Genomic DNA, 20,858 nt, shown 5'->3' with positions numbered 1-20,858 from the left:
TCCCAGCTGTAAATCAAAACAAAGTTCCAGAATTTGAGGATTAAAAAGAAAAAAAAAACCCATATCTTAGACGGCAATAAATATAGAAAATCACTTTGTGTGTAAATTAAGCAAACCCCACCCCAGCTAGAACCATCTGAGAACCTAACCAATCAACCAATTCACTACCCATATATCTTATGTGTGTGTATATATAGATACATGTAGTTACACCAATCTCTCGTCCTCTCAGAAATCTCTATGTGGGTAGTGTTTGAACTGGTATTAGAATGAGCAACATACCAAGATCTCTCACAGACGCTTCTTTGACACTCTTCAAACTCGCAATCTCTGCCTCTGATCCCTGGCCTTTCTCTATTCTTTTCTCGTAACATCAAATTCCCCAGGAAAAAAAACAAGACCCCAGGAAGAAAAAACTAGGATTCCTACAAAGGGTAGGGTAGCTTCCAATTTCAGTTTTTGGGTTTTGTTGCTATGAAGAACCAAACTCACCACCACCACCACCACTTCCATCTTCACATACCACACCTTCACTTTCATCATCATCATCAAGAGAAGGAGCAGGAGTTGAAAGATGTCCCGAAGGGTTGTCTAGCCATCATGGTGGGTCAAGGTGAGGAGCAAAAGAGGTTTGTGATCCCTGTAATCGATGTGAATCATCCTCTGTTTGAGCAATTGTTGAAGGAAGCAGAGGAGGAATATGGGTTTGATCAGAAAGGACCCATTACAATTCCTTGTCATGTGGAGGAGTTTCAAGCTGTTCAAGGCATGATTCACAACGAAAAATCTCACCACCACCACCACCACCACCACCACCACCACCTTCTTCTTCATGGCTTGTGCTTCAGGGTTTGATTCATTAATTATCCTGTGTAAATTTGCTTCCCTTTGTTTGTTTATTTCCCATCGATACACGATTATGACGAAAAAAATGAAGAATCAGATTGAAGTGTTCGTATAAATTTGTGATTTTTATTGAATTTTATTTTGAGTAAACATAAATTACATAATGTTGTTGTTGATATGAACACAAGAAAGTGTGTCAGCTAATAAAAAACCAAAGTCCATGAAGAGACATCGTGTGGGACACGGCTGGAACATGGAATAAGCCAAAGGGTTTGCTTAGAGCCATTGGATTGCTATATGAGCTTATGATTGATGATATTCGATCCATAAAAATGATGTTCTTACCTTTTTCATGATGGTTGGGTTCCTTTTATGATGGAATATGAATAATAAGGTTGGTGCCTTGGTGGGTGGGTTGTGACTCTCTATCAATACATATACACTATAGTAAGGTTGATACGTATGGATTGGAATCCACAGGCCAGCATCTACCTTAGTTGTTTCTCTATTAGCCTTTTCAGCTTTTGTTTTTCTCCAATTTGTCTATGATTTTCCTAGTCTCCTGGAGACTCTTGCAGTTTTGTGTGGGGATTAATGGTATGAAAGAGTTCTATCATTTCAAGTTTTTGAAAACCAAGAAAAGCTTCTCCATTTGAACACATGTAGCTTTAGGCGGCAGGCTGGCTTGTTCTGATCCTTCAATGGTCAATTGGATTCATGTAAAAATCTATTACGCAAACTGAAGCTTACATCTAGCGCAGGCCATATATATATATATATATATATGTAATGTTTGACATTGTAATTCTTTATACACGCGTATGGAATATGCATGGATGAGGTCAAGGTAACTTCTTTCAAGAGATAGAGCCTCCCCCATATGAATTTGCTTGACCAAAAGCAGCAGAGCTCACCTCCGCCTGTCTCTCTCTGATGTGTTTGACCTTGTAATCTTTCGACATAGAGATGGTGCTATGTAGTAGAATCTTATACATTATCCAAAACCCTAAACCCTCCCCACATAAACAGCAATATACATGGAATACAATGTTTACAGGCACTTCCAGCTAAATTGCGGGTTGCTTCCAATATTTTAGGAATTCATTCATGTTCTTAAACCCTAATTTGAAAGCAACTCATCAGGATTGGTTACAGAAATCTGACTTTCAAATGGTTTATTATTGTCTAATCTAGAATGGAGCCGTCCCTCGTAAGGCTCTCTCTCTATATATGCATGGTATTATAGTATCTCAATTCAATTTGACCTCCGTAAGCAACCCATCAGTATCAGTTACATGATTATCTTTCACTTCTCTTTCTGGGACGGCCAGAGGGCATAAAATTAACAAGATCTCAAAGAAAGGTGAAATGGGAGAGCACCTCCTTCTCCTAATAATCCCCTAACAGTGAGATTTATCAGTGAATTATAGGGTTGAAGATATTCACAAAAGAAAATATGCTGAAACAAGAATTTAAATCCTGAAATTCATCTTAAGCAAGCTATTATTCTCATTTTAGTTCGTCAAATCAACATAACAGGCAACAGCGTAATGGGTAAAACTTTTCCGTCCCCCCTTTTCTTGCACCTAAAAGCCCTGTCCAAGGCTCTAAGCTGTTCCCTGTGCCACTGTTCTCATATTTTCTTTTCTGTTGTGCCGTTGAAATTGGCGTTGCTTGGTTACCTTTCCTTTTGTTATAAATCACACTGGCATCATTCATCAAGGAAAAGCTAAGATCTGGGAAAGTTCAACCACAAGGCAGAAATGTGCCCTAGAAAGGGGATGGCATTAAACGAGTGCTTGGACGCACTCTGGTCCAAATGTCCCCTATGGGTCTATCCGAGATGCAAATACATAAATAAAATCATATGCACTGAATTCAGTATATTTTCCTTTTCGGATTGCTGATATACATCTTTACACCTTTTATCTAAATCCAGTAGATTAGGAAAAAAGAATTGCAAAAGGCCAAGATAAGAAGAATTATGTAAACAATTTGGCTACTCACAATGCTATCGACGCCTTGGGGTGGAGCTACGTATTGTTATACCATGAAGAAACTTGGTAAATCCAAGGAAGCACAGTTTCCCATCCGACTTTCTGATCCAATCTTTTAATAATGAGTAAGATGATTGGCCCAGATTCATTTCCTACACCAAATACTTACAAAGTCAGATCAGTCCAGAGAGAAAAACGCATAGATTTCCAGAGAAAACAGGTACACATACTTGTGCCAATTCCTCAACTGAAGTGACCCGGTTTCCTTCCTGTTCAAAAAACTCAAAAGCTGTGGTTGCAATCTTCTCCCAACCTTCAAGAGCCTCCAGCTGATATGGACTAATTGCAGCAGCACAAAATTCTTCAAACTCTATTTTTTTGTGAGAAAGAGGCTCCATCTGAACATAATGGTCAGATCTAAAAGAATTAGATATCAAAAATAAGAAAGTAATTTTTCTAATAAAATGACACATTAACTGAAAGACAAGAGTTTGCATTATTAAAATTATCCATTTTGAGACCACCAATGCTGCGGCCATTGAATGAAATACACAAACAGGAGAAGTCCTAGAAGAAGAAAGGCACTTTAATGTAAGGGTCTATCATTGTCCCATACACAAAAAGATAAAGACTTTACTTTCCAAGTTTCATTAGATGTTACTTTGAAGAAAAACTGTGAAGGTTTGAGCCTGTGTATGCGCATGTAATTAAATAATCCCAAGTCCCAACTAGGGTAGGATGATTGCCTGTCTTCATAACCTGGCACTTTCAAACAATTGTTTCGCCATTTCTTAACAGGCAAAAAGATTATATGATGCAACAAACTGAAACTATGATCCTAACGAGGGAAACATTATTGATGATAAGAACAAAGGTCTTTTACAATTCTCATGTATTTTAGAATATTCATACATATATGCTGGTGCCTGGTGGACAGCTGATAACTGCACACATTTCTAAACATACTCATACAAACTCAAAAAGTGGAATAAGTCTCACCATATTTAAAATTTCAAGGACCCTTGATTCCTTCATGGCATCTGTCACATGTCTCATCAGAGCCTGCACTTGGTCAATTTGAATTAAACAGTCAGGAGGAAAGACTACAGCCAAAAAAAAATGCTTTTCTAAATTATTACAATTGAATAGATTTTCAAAACATAGTTATAATCTCTATTTCAATTATAGGTAGAATATGGTAATAGAAGTAAGCCCTTGCTCACCGATCTGAAATTATTTAAGGAGACACATCCCTCTTTTGGTTCCAAAAGCCTAAACTGATCCTTAAGATATACAAGTTCATCTTCTGGAATAGCTTTTGAAAGTGCCTGTCGTAAAGTCAAAGAAAGCACATTAGAATGCAGATAAAGAGAGAAAATCCCATTACCCAGATACTGTCAAGGGTTATGCTACCTTGCCCCAGAAGGTGCCCACACATTCTAGTATTCTACCCACCACTCAATAAGTGTCGTGAATATAAGCCTACCTATTCTCCAAGCATGTGTGACACAACTAAAAATTTTCTCCTTTTTTCGCCTCCTTTTTTATTTTTCTTTTTTGTTGGATTAAATACTATAAGGTCTATTACCTTCAATGCTGCACGCTTGAAAGGTGTGGCTCTAACATATGCCTTGACTAACTTGTAGATTGAAATATCCAACGGCACAGCATCGTTTACATTTCGTAACCATGGGTGACCTGCAATGAAAAGACAAATTCGTCATCAGCGAAAAACAGGGTTGGATCTAGACTAAAGATATTCACAACCTATAAAGAGACAGAGAATATCATATCTTTGGAACTTATATATAGCTCTTAAATATTTAGAAATAACTTACTCAGTGCTTGGGCAGCTGTCATTCTTTTTCTGTGGTCCTTGTTGAGAAGCCTTTCCACAAAATCTTTGGCTTCAGGTGAAACTGAAGGCCAAGGTGAATCATCAAAATTAGGATCAGCTCTTAATACAGAACGAAAAATTCCTGACTCTGTCCTCGCCCAGAAGGGTCTGCTTCCACATAGCAGTATATATGTTATGACACCAATACTCCACAAATCCGCTTCAACATTATAAGATCTATGGAGAACTTCAGGTGCAACGTAGTACGCACTACCAACAATGTCATTAAGACGTTGATCTGCAAAAATACAAGAATTGAACGTATGTGCATAAAATTACAGTTGAAGCAATGCGGACAATTAACTAGGGAGAGACTTTCTAAGATTAAGATGTACACAATTGACAATGCCTTTCTGCAAAAGACTTATCAAGAGTAGAAGTACGAAAAAATAGATTTTTAGTACAACAGATGTATGATTTTGAATAATACTATTTAGACACGATTTTTTTCGTAAATGTACACAGACTACACATAAACAAGTGACTCAGATGCATCTCAATGACTCGAAGGGGACAAAGCACATACAAGATTGCACAACCATAGTCAATTGTGAGAAAAACTAGGACATGGCTAATCCAAATTCAAGTGCGCCAAGATCCATAAGCAAATGGCAGGGCTAATAAAGCTTTTCTCCTAAATTACAATTATGTAACTATGTAAGTAAACACCGATTAAAGGCCTCACGTATAAGAAAACAAAACAATGCAACATGTTTCAGAACATTATGCCAGTAGTGATTGTTTAATAACTAATCCATTGGAGCATAAAACGGAGGGGTTATGGATTGGAATGTGTTACCTGGCCTAATAAAATCAGATAGACCAAAATCAATTATCTTCATTGGAGCATTCTCATCCCTTGTGGTAAAAAGAAAATTCTGCCAAGCAGTTGCAAATTAATGGTTATTAATCACCACAAAGCTAATGGCAGAATATATAACTACATCAACAGTTACACTAACAACCAATTACCGCCTTGATATTCCAGATGAGAAAAGTGGGTTAAATAGGAGGAAAAAAACATTGTGTTCACATTACCATACCTCTGGCTTTAGATCACGGTGGACAACCCCTTGAAGATGACAATAGGCAACTACGCTAAGAATTTGTACGACAATAGTTTTAGCATCTTCCTCAGTGTATCTTCCTCCTCTGCAGTGAAGAAATGACATGGAATGGCTAAGAATAGAAGTGGAAAGGCAAAACATATCAACATTAGAGAAGGAAGGTATTCCTTTATTACCTTGCTAAGATCTTATCAAGTAATTCTCCTCCTTCACACAACCTGATATCAGAAAAGTCATAAGAAAATGGAAACAAACTATATAGTTTAATGACTACAAGTGAGTTATGAAGTACTAATCCATGCACAAAAATATCTCATCAGATGGATGTTGTCAGCAAAGATTTGGAACTAGACAGAGTTCAACACATCAATAGCTATAAGTGCAAATTTCCCAAACGAAAAAATTTAAACACCCATATGGAAGAAACAAACAAAAAAATGCATGCAAACGGCATCAAACAATAACCAGGAAATAAAAATCAAATAAAACATGACAAGATTATACATACTCCATGACTATGTAGATGTTATTGGCATCCTCAAAAGCATCATGGAATTTGATCATGTGCTTATGCCCAGACAAGGCTTTCAACATTTTTACCTCCCGACGAACATCTTCAATTGATATTGCCGTTGTCATCTGCGAAAATAGCAGTAGTTTAGTTACTTATACTCATCAAGCTAAAAAAACTAAGTGAATCGAGTAGATCCAACTATGAATAGTTGGAAAAAGGAATTTGTAAAACAACAATTCTTTCTCCACAAGCAGAAGACGAATAGGAATACGAGCACCGTGGTCAAGAATTCCTACATCTAGTATGTAAAGCAATGAGGCACTAGCTTGAAAGAAATAATCCCCATAATTGCGGCCCAGGAATGAATGGTTGGTCACTCAACTCTCAGCTGATAATTTGGCTGTCTACAACTGTTCTCAGGTAAGCAACTGAACGAGTACACCACAAATAGCTACCAAAACGGCGTGCATTATCACTTGCACTAAATGACATTAAGAAAAAGAATGGTAAGCACATACACCAAATAAATTCCCATCCCAGTCAGTGAACCATCTTATCTCATTTCGTTGATCACAAAACTGTTCAAATCTCCAGCTATAGTTGATCTCACCATAGACATGCTGGTTCAGCAGAGATAATGATCCTACAGCACATGCCTGCCAATTAAGTGTATCCAACCTCGTCCAAAATAAAGCTAAAAGAGAAAAAATCAAGCGTTGCATTTTCAAGCTCTAAACAACAGCTCATCCCATGCCCTATCCACTCTTGCATAGCATCTCACTTCCCCCAAATCTGGTGCATATACAGATTCACCACCAGAAGCATCCCATGCCACATTGTTTTTAACAATCGAATTTCAGCTAATATTTTCTCATCCATCATTTAACAGCATAAACTCGCTCTCTCGTCACTACTCTCCAATGGAATCAGAATCATCAAGTTTGATTTCAATTTCAGTTGCGAAAATTCATATCAACAAGGCAATGCTTAGATCAATAAAACAGATGTCACTAACAACACAGAAATACAAACTAACACATACCATCACGCACCTTAGCTTTCGAGATGATCTTGACAGCGACTTGTTGTCCCTTGAGCTCTCCCTTCTTGACCTTAGCCCAACAAGTATGACCAAAATGTCCACGTCCTACCTCCTTCCCCAGCTCATACTTCGCCGCTAAGTTCTTCGCATACCCAAAGTTCTTATCCAACGGCCTTTCAACAGCTCGTCCGTTTTCCCCACCGACGTGATCGTCCTCGGGTATGCTCGGCTTTGCAGGCCCCTTCCACCTCATAATCGCCATGATCGGCTTTGCTGGAGACGGAGGCGGCAAAGGCCACCTGAACTTCCGCCCAGGAGTCCTCGCCGGCGACGGAGACGGTGGAATTCCAGCTGGAAGTGGGCTCTGGAATGGACTTCCTGCGAATGAATTAGAATTCGAATTCGAGTAAGAGTTGGAGTTCGTGGATTGAGGCGCTGCGGAGGGAAGTGGTGATGTGGGCTGCTTCTGGTGGCCACCGCCGGCACCGACTATGTGATTGTCGACGGCTGACAAGTTTTTGCTGCAGCAATGGCCCATGGCTGTAGATTGATTTCTGAACGTCGATCAGCCAGAATCAGATGATCGAACGATGAAGAGCTAAGCCGGAGCAGTTGAAAGAATTACACCGGCAAAAGGAGTTGAAGGTTGAAAAGGGCACGAGAGAGAAGCCGAGGAGATTCCGAGATTGTTGAAAACGTCGTCAGCTCCGGTATGAATTTTAAAGTTGAAGAGTTGTGCTAATTTGACAGCAAGGCAAAATGAATGGCTGAATCCTTGATTTCTGGCCGTTTGATCTCCTTCTTGACAATTATTTCAGCCTTCCCTTTCTTTGAGCCTGGTGTTGCAAATTTGTTTGCACCCAAATAATAGTAAATTGTTCTAAGGGGGTAACTTTCGAAATAGCCCCTGTACTTTTTGAAAAATAATCAATCAAGTCCCTCTATTTTGTTTAGGGCTAAACAAGCTCATGTACTTTGAGGTTTCGTGGTCTTTGTTAGCCGAAATTTAACTTATGTGTACTCTAATACGTGATATGACTTTGAAAAAAAAAATATATATATATATATAATTCACTTAAATTAGAAATCGTATATCAAAATCTCCTCCTTTTCCTCCTCTAATGGTTACATCAAAATGACACATATAACCTACCCGCTTGATTTGTGATTTTTTTTTTGTCGTTTTAGTTATCTATGATTCTTTAACTTAGTCATACACTATTGATTACGCGACACGTCGTCGTTGATTCAAGAGTTTGCGAGATTTTGATATTTGTGCTCACAAGCAGGGGCAGATCTAGATGATTGGATGAAAGTACATGGACCATTTATTTGTCTCTTTGATTTCATTATTTCCTGCCACAATATTCTTGGACTCTTTTCATCATCAAACTCTTCCAACATTGTTATCTTAATATCTTAAGTTGAAGGAGGAGGAGGAGAAGAGGGGTTTTGCAGGAAAACAAAGAGATAGGGTCCTGGGGGTAGAGAAAGATTGATGGTAATGGTTGGTGGCTAGTGGAGGTGGAGATGGAGATACACGGAAGAAGTAGGGTTTTTAACTCATATGTTCAAACTTCAAGGGCTTAATTGATCAACTATCCAAAGTAAATGAATATTTATACTCTTAAAGTACATGGACTTGTTTAGCCCACAACAAAATAGAGGGGCTTGATCCATCATTTTTTAAAGTGGAAGGGTCATTAGGTTGATGTTGATTGTTGATGATGGAAGTCTTTGAGCATAGTTGGTCACAGGCTTGTCAACATGCATGTGCCTAAAAAACGCGTGGAATAAATAGTATGCGAATACCATTTTTCCCACTTCCAAATACTTTTACCATTGAATACACCGTCTACATAATTAATGTTGGTATTCAAAACAAAAACAAACATGCAATTTAAGAAAAAATCTAATCTAATCCGCCCATGTGGTTGGGATTATAAAATAATTAAAAAAAAAACTACAAATCTCAAATTGCTATAGAATGGGCCGGTAGGGTCCATTGGGCCTACAACATGGGTATCTCTCTCTGTCTTTTTTCTAGCCCGATCAAACAAAACCATTTTCTTTTCAAGTATGATAAACGCGCCACCAGAACGCGTGAGGCCACCATGCAGTACCACTGTACTTGCACTATAAATGGCGGGAGCCTCCGCTAAATCGAGATTTCTCGCACCCAATTATCTCTCTGCCTTCAATTTCTCACTATTTTTCACTCGAATCCCCCCCAAAACCTTTCAATCCCTGAAAACCGCTACATTTATAGTCGGAATCTTTGTCTGACACTCTCGTTTCACTCCATACCCACTCGGAGTGCCATATATCGTAATCTTCTGCGATTCTAGGGTTGGTTTTGGATTTTTTGGGGGAAAACTAGGGTTTAGTGTTGGGGAATTGGAGTAGAATCGGAGACTTTGATTCTTCAATGGAGGCCACGGCCGGTGTTGCTACCGGCGGGCGAGGGGCTCAGGTGTCTATTCCATCATCGCGGAAGGAGTGGCGGGCCGTCTCCGAGCACCATTCGGCTCGAAACGCTGGGGACGAAGTGGTAAAACTTTCTATAATGTTTGGTTAAATTAGGGTCTATTTTTGGTTGCGGAAAAAATGTAGCCGATGTCAAGGGATTGCATGTGTCGGAATCCTAGGTTTTTATGTAGTCTTGGATATTAGGCAGTAAGAAAATTTATAAGGGCTGAGGTAGATGAGAAGTATTCGGGTTTATTCGGTTTTATCATAGGGTTGTTTACACTATGATAATGTGGGTTTCGAATGCAAATAATTTTGTGCACTCATGGAAACTGTGAAGAAGTGGTTTATCTGTGTTTATTGCTTATGGTATTTCCCAAATTCACTCATTTCCTCGATGGACTAGACTTCCAAGATATTGTTCTATTTTGTTTTTTTATTTGTGCAATAGGCAGTGTGACGTGTTGATTTAATTTTGAGATATCTTTAGCAAGAACCTAGGAATTTTGACCAATTTCATGAATTTTTTGAACTTGTATTCACTGCTTTCTTTCCTCTCTGTGAGTTATTAATCGGAGAATCTATGATGCACAGGATCTTGAGCGGTCAAAGTTAGGTCAATCAGATGAGAGAACAATATATGAAGTAAGGATTTTGGTTTTAGAGTAGGAATTTTGTTTAAGGTCTGTGAGCCTGTGATGGATGGACTCGATTTTTGTATGTTTATTATGGTGCAGAGTAGAAGAGAGCCAGCTGATGTTGACTTTTGTTCCATCACAATTGATGGGAGTTCAGACGGTGGCCTTATGGAGCAGCAACTTCATGGCATTACTAGACAGAGGCAGGAGCTCCAGAAGATGGAGGCTGAGCTTAGAGCTCAGATGATCGCAAGGTCTAAGATCATAGAAATGCAAAATAACTTCAACGCTCAGATTAAAGAGCATGCCAATATCACTTCAAAGCTTCAGGTTTGGACTCATAGTTCCCTTGAAATTATGAAAACTTTCAGCTTCGTATTTGCACCGAGTTTTGAGAGTTCAAATTGTTTATGATTACCTATTACTTACGTGCCTTTTTGTGCAGGAACAACTCCATGAACGTGAACAAATGATACATGACTTGGAAAGGAAAATGGATGAGAAAGACCAGGAACTACATGCAATTAAGTTGGACAATGATGCGGTGTGTTGATTTTTCTTTTGTGCCCAAGGAAAAAGGTTTTGTTGAATTATATGTGAGTTACTATTTATTGCTTTCTGCTGCAGGCTTGGGCCAAAGAAGATCTTCTTAGAGAACAAAATAAGGAATTGGCAACATTCAGGTGTGTATTTTTGGCTTTGAGACAAATTTCCCCATCTTGTTTCCAATTTAATTTTGAGCACAAAAAAAGGACATGTATTTATTTGAATGAAAGCCTAAAAGTTTAATAAAAATATAAAGCACGATACCTCAAGGACATCTATTTGAATGATATAATCACAGTGAAGGTGTATAATGCTAATATGGATAATTCCTGTACATTGGTGTTCTACGTATACATATTGATTGTGTTGAAGCCTTTAGCGTTTGGGTTTTGTACCTTTTCAATGAATTCACATGAGCTACTTATTTTCGTACATGTCAGGAGAGAGCGTGATCATTCTGAAGCTGAAAGAGCACAACATATACAACAAATACACGACTTTCAGGAACATATTCAAGAAAAGGAGAGGCAGTTCATTGAGTTGCAGGAACAGGTCTGTTCATTGCATTATTCTGATGCCGTCTCACTATTATATGGAGTTTTCAGATTGCTTGTTTTGTTAATAGTTGTCTGGTGTTTTTAAATGCAATTTGAACTATATCAGTGCATCCATGCGAGTTATGCTTATACCTCCCTGCTCACGTAATGTGGGAAAGAATTGGCCATTAAGAAAATTATTTTATTCAGTTTGGAACTTTTGTATCAAATTTTGTTAGTCTAGGAGTCAACATTTACTCTGCCAAGGTTAAGCTTTACCTTGCCTTTTGATGCTTGATTCGGGAATCTTATCTTTCAGCATAGGGTTGCTCAAGAGACTATTATGTATAAGGATGAGCAATTGAGGGAGGCTCAAGCTTGGATTGCACGTGTTCAGGAGATGGATGCCTTACAGTCGACTACGAACCACTCGCTACAAGCGGAACTGCGAGACCGTACAGAGCAATATAATCAGCTTTGGTTAGGTTGCCAAAGACAGGTTGGTGTTGGTCTCTGTTTACACTTTTACATTGTTTGATTAGTTGTTGATTTTGTATACGTGCTTACGTTAGATACTCATAATTATGCCACATTTTCCATGCTCAAAGTACTATTTCACAAGTTAAACAAATTGCTTTCTTGATTTCGCAGTAATTGTAAAATAACTTAAGGGGTGAACTCAAATTTCTTGTATCAACTTGCATATTTGCTGTTTCATGGATATTGCTGCACTCAATATGAATTGATGTCTTCCCGCCCTCTAATCACATGTGTATTCATGTTAGTTTGCTGAGATGGAGAGAGTTCATGTGCATGCAGTGCAACAGCTTCAACTTGAGTTGGCTGATGCACGAGAAAGAAGGGGAACCTTCAATGATGAGGCACATGTATCTCAATCAAATTCAAATGATGTCTCCCAATTTAGTCATAACAATATAAACCATCTAGATGTGAATGGTGGTGGTGGGGGATCAAATGCTAATACGGGTGCTCTTCCAAATGCAATTGTGGATAATATGTCATCGTTTGCGTCAACTGGCAATGGGTCTACTCAGGTATGCTTCCTGTACAGTGGCCTTAGTAATTAAGAACACGTTTTCACTGCAAAACATTGTATAATTTGATCATTAGTTGGAAGCTTCATTAATATCATCATTTCTATGAAAACTCTTTCCTGAAAACTCTCTCTATTGCTGATGATGCCTATTATGGTTCTAAACTGTTACATTTCCTTTATTGGTTTATTACATGCATGAAGTTGACTATGAGACAAGCATGAATGTGGATTGCAGTTTTAAGTTGACTATGAAACAAGCATGAATGTGGATTGCAGTTTTTTAGGCCATCAGACATAAGAGGAGTGCCACTCTGCTCATTATGAGAGTAATAAGGGTAGCTGCTATTGTTACCTAGGGTTTTTAACATAACATTCAAATACTGATAGTAACTACTCTGATATCGAGTACTAAGTAGTGTGAGGCCGGCAAACTTTCATGAGACCTTTTGATTGTTTATGTGTTAAGGCGTCAGGGTGGTTGATCAAAGTAGATTGGCTTTGCATGTCAGAGTTCAGTGGTTCAGAAGCAGAAAGCAGGAAGCCGTACTATGATAATGATCATAATGTTGGGGGAAAAAGGAGAAACCTGCTAAATGAATATTAAATTCATGACAGTGGAGAGACTAATTGTAAAAATTTGAAGTATCATAGCATGATACCTCTTATTTATTTGGTGCATATTGTTGTTGCTTTGAGTAATTACTCAATTGTGTACTATTCCATGTTAATCTAGTTTGCTTTACAGTTGAGCATCTTAGAACAAAAAACAATGTAAGATTAGCAATTAATCAACTAGGAATTTATTTCTTTTGCTTTCTAATAGTTTATATTTGATATTGGCTTGATGCAGGAGAACCATTAATATAGGCTTTTATAAGTTAGTCTATTATTGGGTTAATTTTAAGTAAGTTTCTTTTAGTTTTCATACCAAGGGTATTGTCAGAATTTCCAGATATGTTGGAATTTCGAATTTAGTAATAGTTATTTGTTTTGAGAGTCTTTTATTAGGTTATTTTGTTAAGTCAAGTCCTAGTTATAATTGGAGTCATATTAGTTTACTTTTAGGGATCCTAGTTTTATTTGACGGAAGTTTCTTATGTAATTAGGATTACTAGGAGTCTATTTATATGGATGCAAGTCAAGAATAAATGATAATGAGAGTTTTTTATACAAATTTGTTATAGGAGAGATTCCTTAGACACGCTTAGTGAGAGACTGAGAGGGGAAGGTAAGTTTATCCAACCCTACCTGAGAGATTCAGGGTCGTTTTTGTTTGATTCAAAAATTCAAGAATTTTGGTTCCAGATTCAGACGAGTCAGACCTGGAATTGTGAGTTTATGTCCTAGGGTTCTTAATTTTGGGCTTAATTCGGGGGTTAGGGTTTTGGTTGCTTAATCCTAAACAAATTCTACATCGGTAGTTTCAAAAACTACATCATGCCCTCCTTTGGGGATCATGATTTTGATCACCTTAAGATTGAAGTCTTAAGCATTTAAATCCTTTTCACTAACTCTTAGCTGTTCGGTGCTTAGACCGACCATGTGTCTGGTGTTCCAATTGCACCATCATCTATACTTGGAATCCCACCTACATTCATAAGCAATTAATCAATTATGAATGTATTTCTTTTGCTTTCTGATAGTTTATATTTGATATCACCCTCCTTTGGGATCATGATTTTGATCACCTTAAGATTGAAGTCTTAAGCATTTAAATCCTTTTCACTAACTTTTACCTGTTCGTTGCTTAGACCGACCATGTGTCTGGTGTTCCAATTGCACCATCATCTCTACTTGGAATGCCCACCTACCTTCCACCTGGACAGGTGACTGCCCTACATCCGTATGTTATGCATCAACAAGCGGTTCACCATTCTGTGCCATCAAATGTTCCTCAATCTCATGTCGGGCAATTTCAATATGTATCCCTTCAACAATGGCAGGACCAGCAGGTGCCATTATACAGTCATCCTCTGTTGTCAATGAATGTTATACATTGCGCATGTTAATGAAATGAGTTTTTTTCCCTATCCTTTTTTTTTTCCAGGCTGGATCTGAAAGTCCACAAATATCTGCACAGGATCAACTTATGCTTTCTGAGGCTGATGAAAACCATAGGAGACCAGATGTAAAGTATGAATATGAAGCGTCTGCCAATGGACAAGCACTTCGTCCGGATTATCTGGATGCCCATATGAATCAAGGAGGACAGCCCGACCCTGTCAACTCATCATCTACTGGTGAACCAAAGGTTCTGAAATGATGTTGCTTTCATGCTTTGTGCCATTATTGACACTTAACCATTTGTTTATGTGTGCTATATGTGCATTATATTGTCTCTTCTTTTGCAGGTTCTTGAGTCAATTGATAGAAGTTACCTTGTTGCCCCTCAGACTGAGCAAAGCCTACAACAAATTTCCTCCCAATTTCGTGATGCCTTAAGATTGGATTCTCGTGAACGGAATAGCGAAACAAAGGTGTGATCTTTTTCATGCCCAGTATTCTTTGGTTGGCTGGTGCCTTTAAATTGGCCTGGTTACCCTTTGTATTAGAAAGTAAATTTCGAAGATATGCACTTTACCCTGAATCTGAACTGCTGCAGGAGCAAAATGCTTTGGACTCAGCTAGTAATGGAGCAGATGTTTTAGCTGTAGAACAAAGTTCTGCCGCTAGTACATCACCATCTGACATTTCAGTTGAATCTGGGAATCTCAATGAAGCATTGGTCAATGATGGCACCGGTTCAGTTGCACCTGAAGCGGTTATCTTAACAGGGCAGGCAAATACTCTGAATGCTGGAAAGATGTTGGAGAGTGCTCTTCTTGATGAAAGATCTCTTCTGGCCTGCCTTGTGCGCACAATTCCACCTGGTGGTAGAGTCCGGATTAGTTCAACGGTTAGTGAGTTTGTAAATACCTCCGAGGCCGTCTTTTAGCTGGATTTATTTTTTTACTCTAAAGTCTATATTAAAGCACCAAGAAGTTGCTGAGAAGAATTACCATGAGACTAAGCTAACGCCCTCTAAAAAGTTGTTGGATTGATATTTTAGATCTTTCAAATTAGTATTTTGATTGTAATTGCTACCTGTGCGAAGTGCAGCTCCCAAATAGGTTGGGGAAGATGCTCGCACCTTTACATTGGCATGATTACAAGAAAAGGCATGGAAAGCTTGATGACTTTTTGGCCAGTCACCCTGAAGTAAGTTTCTTGGAATTATGATTCCATGTGTATATATTCATGTGCATGTAGAACCTGATAATCTGAAGTGACTTCAGTTATTTTTTATTGAGGGCGACTATATTCAACTTCGGGAAGGAGCACAAGAAATGATAGCAGCTACGGCTGCTGTAGCCAAAGTAGCTGCGGCAGCTGCGGCAGCATTTCCTTACTCTTCATATTTGCCTTCTGTGGCTGTTACTCCAATGGCACAGCCTCGAATGAAGAAAGTTCCTTCCGTTGATTCCAAACATGTGAATGAGGAGAAGACTGGTTTCAAGGAATATGTGGTCAATCCTCCTCCCACCACAACCGCTGATAATCACTCGCAACTTTCAGTCATGCAGAATCAGCATCTTAATGGTGTTAGTTTTGGTGTCTCGGAAGGTGTGTCTAAGGTTAAAATTTTGAGCAAGTCAAAAGATCATCTACAGATGAATGGACCAGATTTTGATAGATCTAGTGTGATTGCTACTCAAATCAAGGGTTCAAATCATGGGAGGTCTAATCCTAATTTCGTTGGGAAGCAGCAGAGCAGGTGTGGTTCAAAACCTTACATGAAATCTTGTATATTAGAATGAAGATTTGAAGAACTAATTGTGCCTGCTGTTTGTGCCATTGCAGGATATATGGGGCTGGGTTTTCTTCCGGAAGATAGTAAGTATAGTAACTGCAATTATGATACTCGCCTCTCTGACTTGTATGCCTAATGTTTTACGATTATTTCCTCTATGGTTGCATGATTGCATCTCGAAAGTTGAAACCAGTACTATTTGAAGTAATCCTGAGGTCACTCCAATCATTCATTGTTATGCTAAGATAATCAAACCACTTATATTACTATATTATAGGTGTTCAATCTAAAAGGTTGTGGTGTTTCTAACTACGACTCATGTACTTTTTTTGTGTTCTAGAAAGTCCAAAAGGCCTGATCAGGGGTTTAGTACCGTTAGTACCTGGGGCTTGATTTTCTACAATTTTATTTCATACCAGTTTGGGCGAGTAATAAATTAATTTTTGTGGTTTGCTATGGCAGGAGGTGGGTTGTCAGGAATGTTGTCAAGTGTTCAGAAGGAGCATATTTGAGGCTGTAGGTTGTGAAAATATCTTCTTGGATGAATGGATTGGCCTGCAGTGGAGCATATAATTTTATGATTGGAATTAACAGTTAATCCATTTTGCTTTTCTTTTGCCTTTCACCCCCCGTACTCCATTGGGAAACAATTATTTTGGTCATGTTCATGCGTTTCAGTTAAGTACAACTAACTTTCTGCATCTCTCATCTCTCTCTGCTTTTGTGAATCTTGGATCATTGACCTTACTCCCTTCAGCCCTTGTGTGATTCTCCCGTTGAACCGCACTCACGGGGGTGAATATGCATGTGTTTGCTTGCTGAGGGGTCTTGGTCCCATTTTGTGTTGAAGAAATGGGTAGGTATATCCTTTTGGCTTACAAGGCCTCACATGGTATCAACCATCAACTGCTTAATGCCCCAATCAATACCCATTTTCTATCGGACAGAGAAATCCAACGACTGTATTAGCATATTTTAATTGGCTTAATCATATGGGTAGTGAAATTATTGATTAAACATCTTTTAATTTTAAAATTATCATTGTCTTAAAATCTGACCACTGAAAGGTATGCGTATACTTGCAGAATTTGAAAAATGAAGCATAAAAATCTTCTAGTATAATTTTCCTGAGGAAAAAAATAGCATAAAGTAATAGTCAAATTATTATAATAGAATGATAAAGTTGATATGTACGATATTTTAGAGGTTAATTAAGGTATTTACAAATTAAAATTTTATTTTATCTGTACAAAAAAAATATATTTTACCTTCCATTTTCCTCCTCCTTCCTACCCCAAATTGCTCCATCCAAACACATCCCGGTGGCCTTTTCCCTGAGTCGTCGGAATCCCCTCCCGTCTAAAAGAACTTTATTAGAAAAGAAAAAAAAAAAAAGAAAAGGTTTTTTATTACCATTTTTCATAAAGCAAGAAAAAAAGAAGATAACACAATCGAAATTTTGAAGGGCAAGGAGGAACCGTATTACTGTATTAGTTCACGCTGACAATCACATAGGGGGAACAGACGCGGAGAAGACCAAGGAGGAGAAGAAATAAGATGGGTTACGTTTTGAGGGCGAGACTCGCGTCCTTCTTCGCTGGAGCCGCAACGGCCTCATTCACTGGAATCTATTTCCTTTACAAGGATTACAAGGTTGCCCATGAAGCCATCTCTCAACAGGTACTCCAAATCTCAAAAAAATGAACTAATCAATCGATATTAATATGTGCGAATCCGAGTGTGCCATGTTTATCAGAATCGATTCAGTTGTTCTCATATGGAAAATTTAATTTTCTTTTATTGATTTCTAATATTCACGCTATCGCATTGCTTGGAAGCGGAAATTGGGCATGGTTGTACAAAAGGATGCAAACAATTTTCATTTGTCTGATTTTTTTCTCGAAATTGAAAGTCAGTTGGGAAACTGGGTCGTATTGGATTGCTGTTTGTTGTGATGCATATCTTAAAATCTTACATGAAGGGTAAGAAATTAGATAGTTATGAGTCAATATGTTAGCTTGTCTCTGCGTTATAGATGAAAGTGGAAGGAGGTGCATACCTGTTTGTATAATGCTTTGATTGGCTACCTTGTGGCTGGTGGATGGTTTTTTACTCTATTTGTTCCAAGGGCAGCATAACGCAGAGCTGAATTGAGATGCAGATATTTCATTTTAATTAATGGATGTGAGTTAAACACTCAGGGATCCTATTTTGATAGATTCTTCTCGGGTGATGCACCCAGCCTTGGGTTTCTGTTTGAGTTACTTATCTGTCTGGTTAGATATCTTCCATTGTTGATCAAAAGGAAGCAGGAAAATCCTTGTCAGATGAAAAATACTGGATTTGGACTAGAACGTTAAACGAATGCCTCGATTTACCAAATTTGTCTTACCACCATCACTTAATCGTCCCGTGCCATTATACTCATAAATCTCCGAAATTGTTGAATTTGTTCTTCTTCACTTTCTTCTCTTACTTGGCTCAGTCGCATATGAGTCTGCCTTCTAAATTGGAAGCTTGAGTGCTTCCCCCTTGGTTTATTGAAATAGGTCTTGCTCGTATGGTTTTAGTCATCTACTTCCTTTTTCTTCTTCAGCCTCATTAAACACACAGCTGAACTCAACTTTGTAGCTTAAGGCCAACATAAAGTTGATGTTGATTTAGATGTGCTAGAGAGCTTGAAATTCTATATGTTTTGACTAAGAATGATGAGTGCCTGGTGACTGTGTGAGGAGGATTTCGTTGTTCCTATGGTGATTAGAAAGAAATTCACAAGAGAGATCATGTGTCATTTATTTGAATTGGCTTTGTCTTGGTAACAATTGAGGCATTGTTTGTTCTTATATTCCTCTATTGCTCGGTCACTATGCATGCATGTATTATATACCGTAATGTAAGCATTAGCATCGAGTCATTATTTGTTGACCCTTTTCAATGCTTTGTCACTTCCTTTCAGTGTGGTTTAAGCTTGATTTAGTTGCCATTATACCAAGATAGATGTGGTTGAAATGCCCAATCACTTCTTAACGTGTCTTCTTAAATAACCAACTGGAACCATTGCATCCCTTTTATCTTTCTTGAAATGTTCTTGTTTATATGCAATTTACCTAGTTAATGTTCTGAATGATGATGACAAACCTGGAACATGCTCCAAACTGCAATTAGTATGTATTATTTTTCCTCCTTCACTGAATTAATTGACGGCTTGTCTTGCTGAGACTAAGACCTATATTTTTGTCACTGTTATAAGTCGTAGTCTTGTAGAAGATGTCTGAAAGGAAACTTTGAAAAAAGTATTCAATTCTGTTCAAAGAGTAATTAGCATGTACTTTTCGAGTTCATTTTGTCTTTGTAACATGCATGTTAGTATGTTACCTGAGTAGTGGACTGCTACTTTCTCTGGTTTCCCCCTTCACTATTAAGAGATTACATGGTTGCAAAGCTTGTGTTCTACTACTTACAATTTTTTCGTCTGTGTTTTCCAGATGAAAGGCTTCAATGAGTCACTTGATAGAAAAATCTCTGCTCTGGAAAAATTGAGACAAACTGAAGTGTCACCACCGGCGGAAGCAACAGAGTAGGGGCCTTTGGGCACCTTACTGTAGTTTGATGTTGTGGATCCAATATGATATTTTCTAAAAGCAATTAGTTTCTATGCAGTGCAGGTGCTTACTTTCCACCTTTTCTGAAAATAATTAACTCGACTTTCTTGTATGTTACACTATAGAGGTTGACAAACTTGACTTAGGACCTCCCCACTACCCAGTCAAATAATTGCTGTATGGTCCAAGGTATTCAAGCTTGGAAGAGAGGCTTTACCTCAGGAGGAGCATTACCTTCGAGAGAATTGTCACCCAAATCAAGCTTTAAATCTGAAAAAGCTCAGGTGGGATTAACCCTTCAACCCGTATCATTCAGTAGAATTGTGCCAATTTTCCCCCAGTTTCCAAGCAATTTAGGTACATAACCAGTGAAATTATCCCTACTAAGGTTAAGAGAGACCAAAATTATTGCCAAGTCTGCGGAGAGATTTGTTCAAGACACCAGTGGCTGAAAGATTTAAAGCCCTGACTTGGAAATTGTTGTTCGGATAGCAGGAAACTCCTGGCCATTGACATGTGCGCATGTGACCCGTCAACCCAATAGGCCAATACGTCTCAAGATCAAAGTTATCACTAGTTGTGGGCCTCATCACTATCAAGAAACAATGTCCACAAAAATAAGCAGACACCATGCGCAAGAAAAGAAACCAGGAGACTTGTCGTCCATCTGCCATTTTAAACTAACAAATTAAATTAAATGAATTAATAATTCTAAAAAATGGGTGTTTCCTTGGCGGTGGTAACGTGTGCAATCACCGAGTCATGCAAGCGACCCATGCCTTCTTCCTCCCTAGGCTGTTCCCTTACAAAGAGACATGTCTCACTACCCCAATTCAGAAATATTTGTTGAATGTGGG

At 38.3% G+C, this 20,858-nt stretch overlaps 4 protein-coding genes across 7 annotated transcripts; 3 read left to right on the top strand and 1 right to left on the bottom strand.

Annotated features, from left to right (window-relative positions):
- The first annotated feature begins 117 nt into the window (after positions 1 to 117).
- LOC119985655 (auxin-responsive protein SAUR32-like) lies at positions 118 to 1,043 on the top strand. Its single transcript, XM_038829954.1, has one exon. It carries the CDS (start codon positions 475 to 477, stop codon positions 853 to 855), a length of 381 nt encoding a protein of 126 aa, XP_038685882.1. The 5' UTR covers positions 118 to 474; the 3' UTR covers positions 856 to 1,043.
- A 1,288-nt stretch (positions 1,044 to 2,331) lies between these two features.
- Positions 2,332 to 8,068, bottom strand: LOC119985654 (CDPK-related kinase 4-like). 2 transcript variants are annotated; one of them, XM_038829952.1, is made up of 11 exons: positions 7,374 to 8,068; positions 6,316 to 6,446; positions 5,984 to 6,025; positions 5,784 to 5,892; positions 5,540 to 5,618; positions 4,682 to 4,978; positions 4,432 to 4,541; positions 4,067 to 4,171; positions 3,843 to 3,905; positions 3,074 to 3,241; positions 2,332 to 2,995 (listed from the first exon to the last, which is right to left on the bottom strand). In XM_038829952.1, exons 1-11 carry the CDS (start codon positions 7,899 to 7,901, stop codon positions 2,858 to 2,860), a joined length of 1,770 nt encoding a protein of 589 aa, XP_038685880.1. In that variant the 5' UTR covers positions 7,902 to 8,068; the 3' UTR covers positions 2,332 to 2,857. The 2 variants fall into 2 exon arrangements, with proteins under 2 accessions (XP_038685880.1, XP_038685881.1); XM_038829953.1 differs by having other exon boundaries at positions 7,364 to 7,502.
- Positions 8,069 to 9,528: 1,460 nt separating this feature from the next.
- LOC119985780 lies at positions 9,529 to 17,102 on the top strand. Of its 3 annotated transcripts, none has more exons than XM_038830160.1 (16): positions 9,529 to 9,914; positions 10,427 to 10,477; positions 10,570 to 10,800; positions 10,916 to 11,014; positions 11,098 to 11,153; positions 11,457 to 11,568; positions 11,872 to 12,051; positions 12,338 to 12,607; positions 14,361 to 14,561; positions 14,657 to 14,860; positions 14,961 to 15,086; positions 15,212 to 15,505; positions 15,709 to 15,807; positions 15,885 to 16,363; positions 16,450 to 16,482; positions 16,583 to 16,829. In XM_038830160.1, exons 1-16 carry the CDS (start codon positions 9,792 to 9,794, stop codon positions 16,584 to 16,586), a joined length of 2,562 nt encoding a protein of 853 aa, XP_038686088.1. In that variant the 5' UTR covers positions 9,529 to 9,791; the 3' UTR covers positions 16,587 to 16,829. The 3 variants fall into 3 exon arrangements, with proteins under 3 accessions (XP_038686088.1, XP_038686090.1, XP_038686089.1); XM_038830161.1 differs by lacking the exon at positions 16,583 to 16,829 and adding an exon at positions 16,862 to 17,102 and having other exon boundaries at positions 9,530 to 9,914; XM_038830162.1 differs by lacking the exon at positions 10,427 to 10,477 and having other exon boundaries at positions 16,583 to 16,830.
- A 758-nt stretch (positions 17,103 to 17,860) lies between these two features.
- Positions 17,861 to 20,222, top strand: LOC119985782. The gene is made up of 2 exons (XM_038830163.1): positions 17,861 to 18,079; positions 19,885 to 20,222. Exons 1-2 carry the CDS (start codon positions 17,957 to 17,959, stop codon positions 19,978 to 19,980), a joined length of 219 nt encoding a protein of 72 aa, XP_038686091.1. The 5' UTR covers positions 17,861 to 17,956; the 3' UTR covers positions 19,981 to 20,222.
- Positions 20,223 to 20,858: the final 636 nt, after the last annotated feature.

This window comes from Tripterygium wilfordii, chromosome 19, assembly GCF_013401445.1.
Source record: "Tripterygium wilfordii isolate XIE 37 chromosome 19, ASM1340144v1, whole genome shotgun sequence".
NCBI lineage: Eukaryota > Viridiplantae > Streptophyta > Magnoliopsida > Celastrales > Celastraceae > Tripterygium > Tripterygium wilfordii.
Note: the sequence above shows the minus strand (reverse complement) of the source record. Positions and strands in the feature narration are given on the sequence as shown.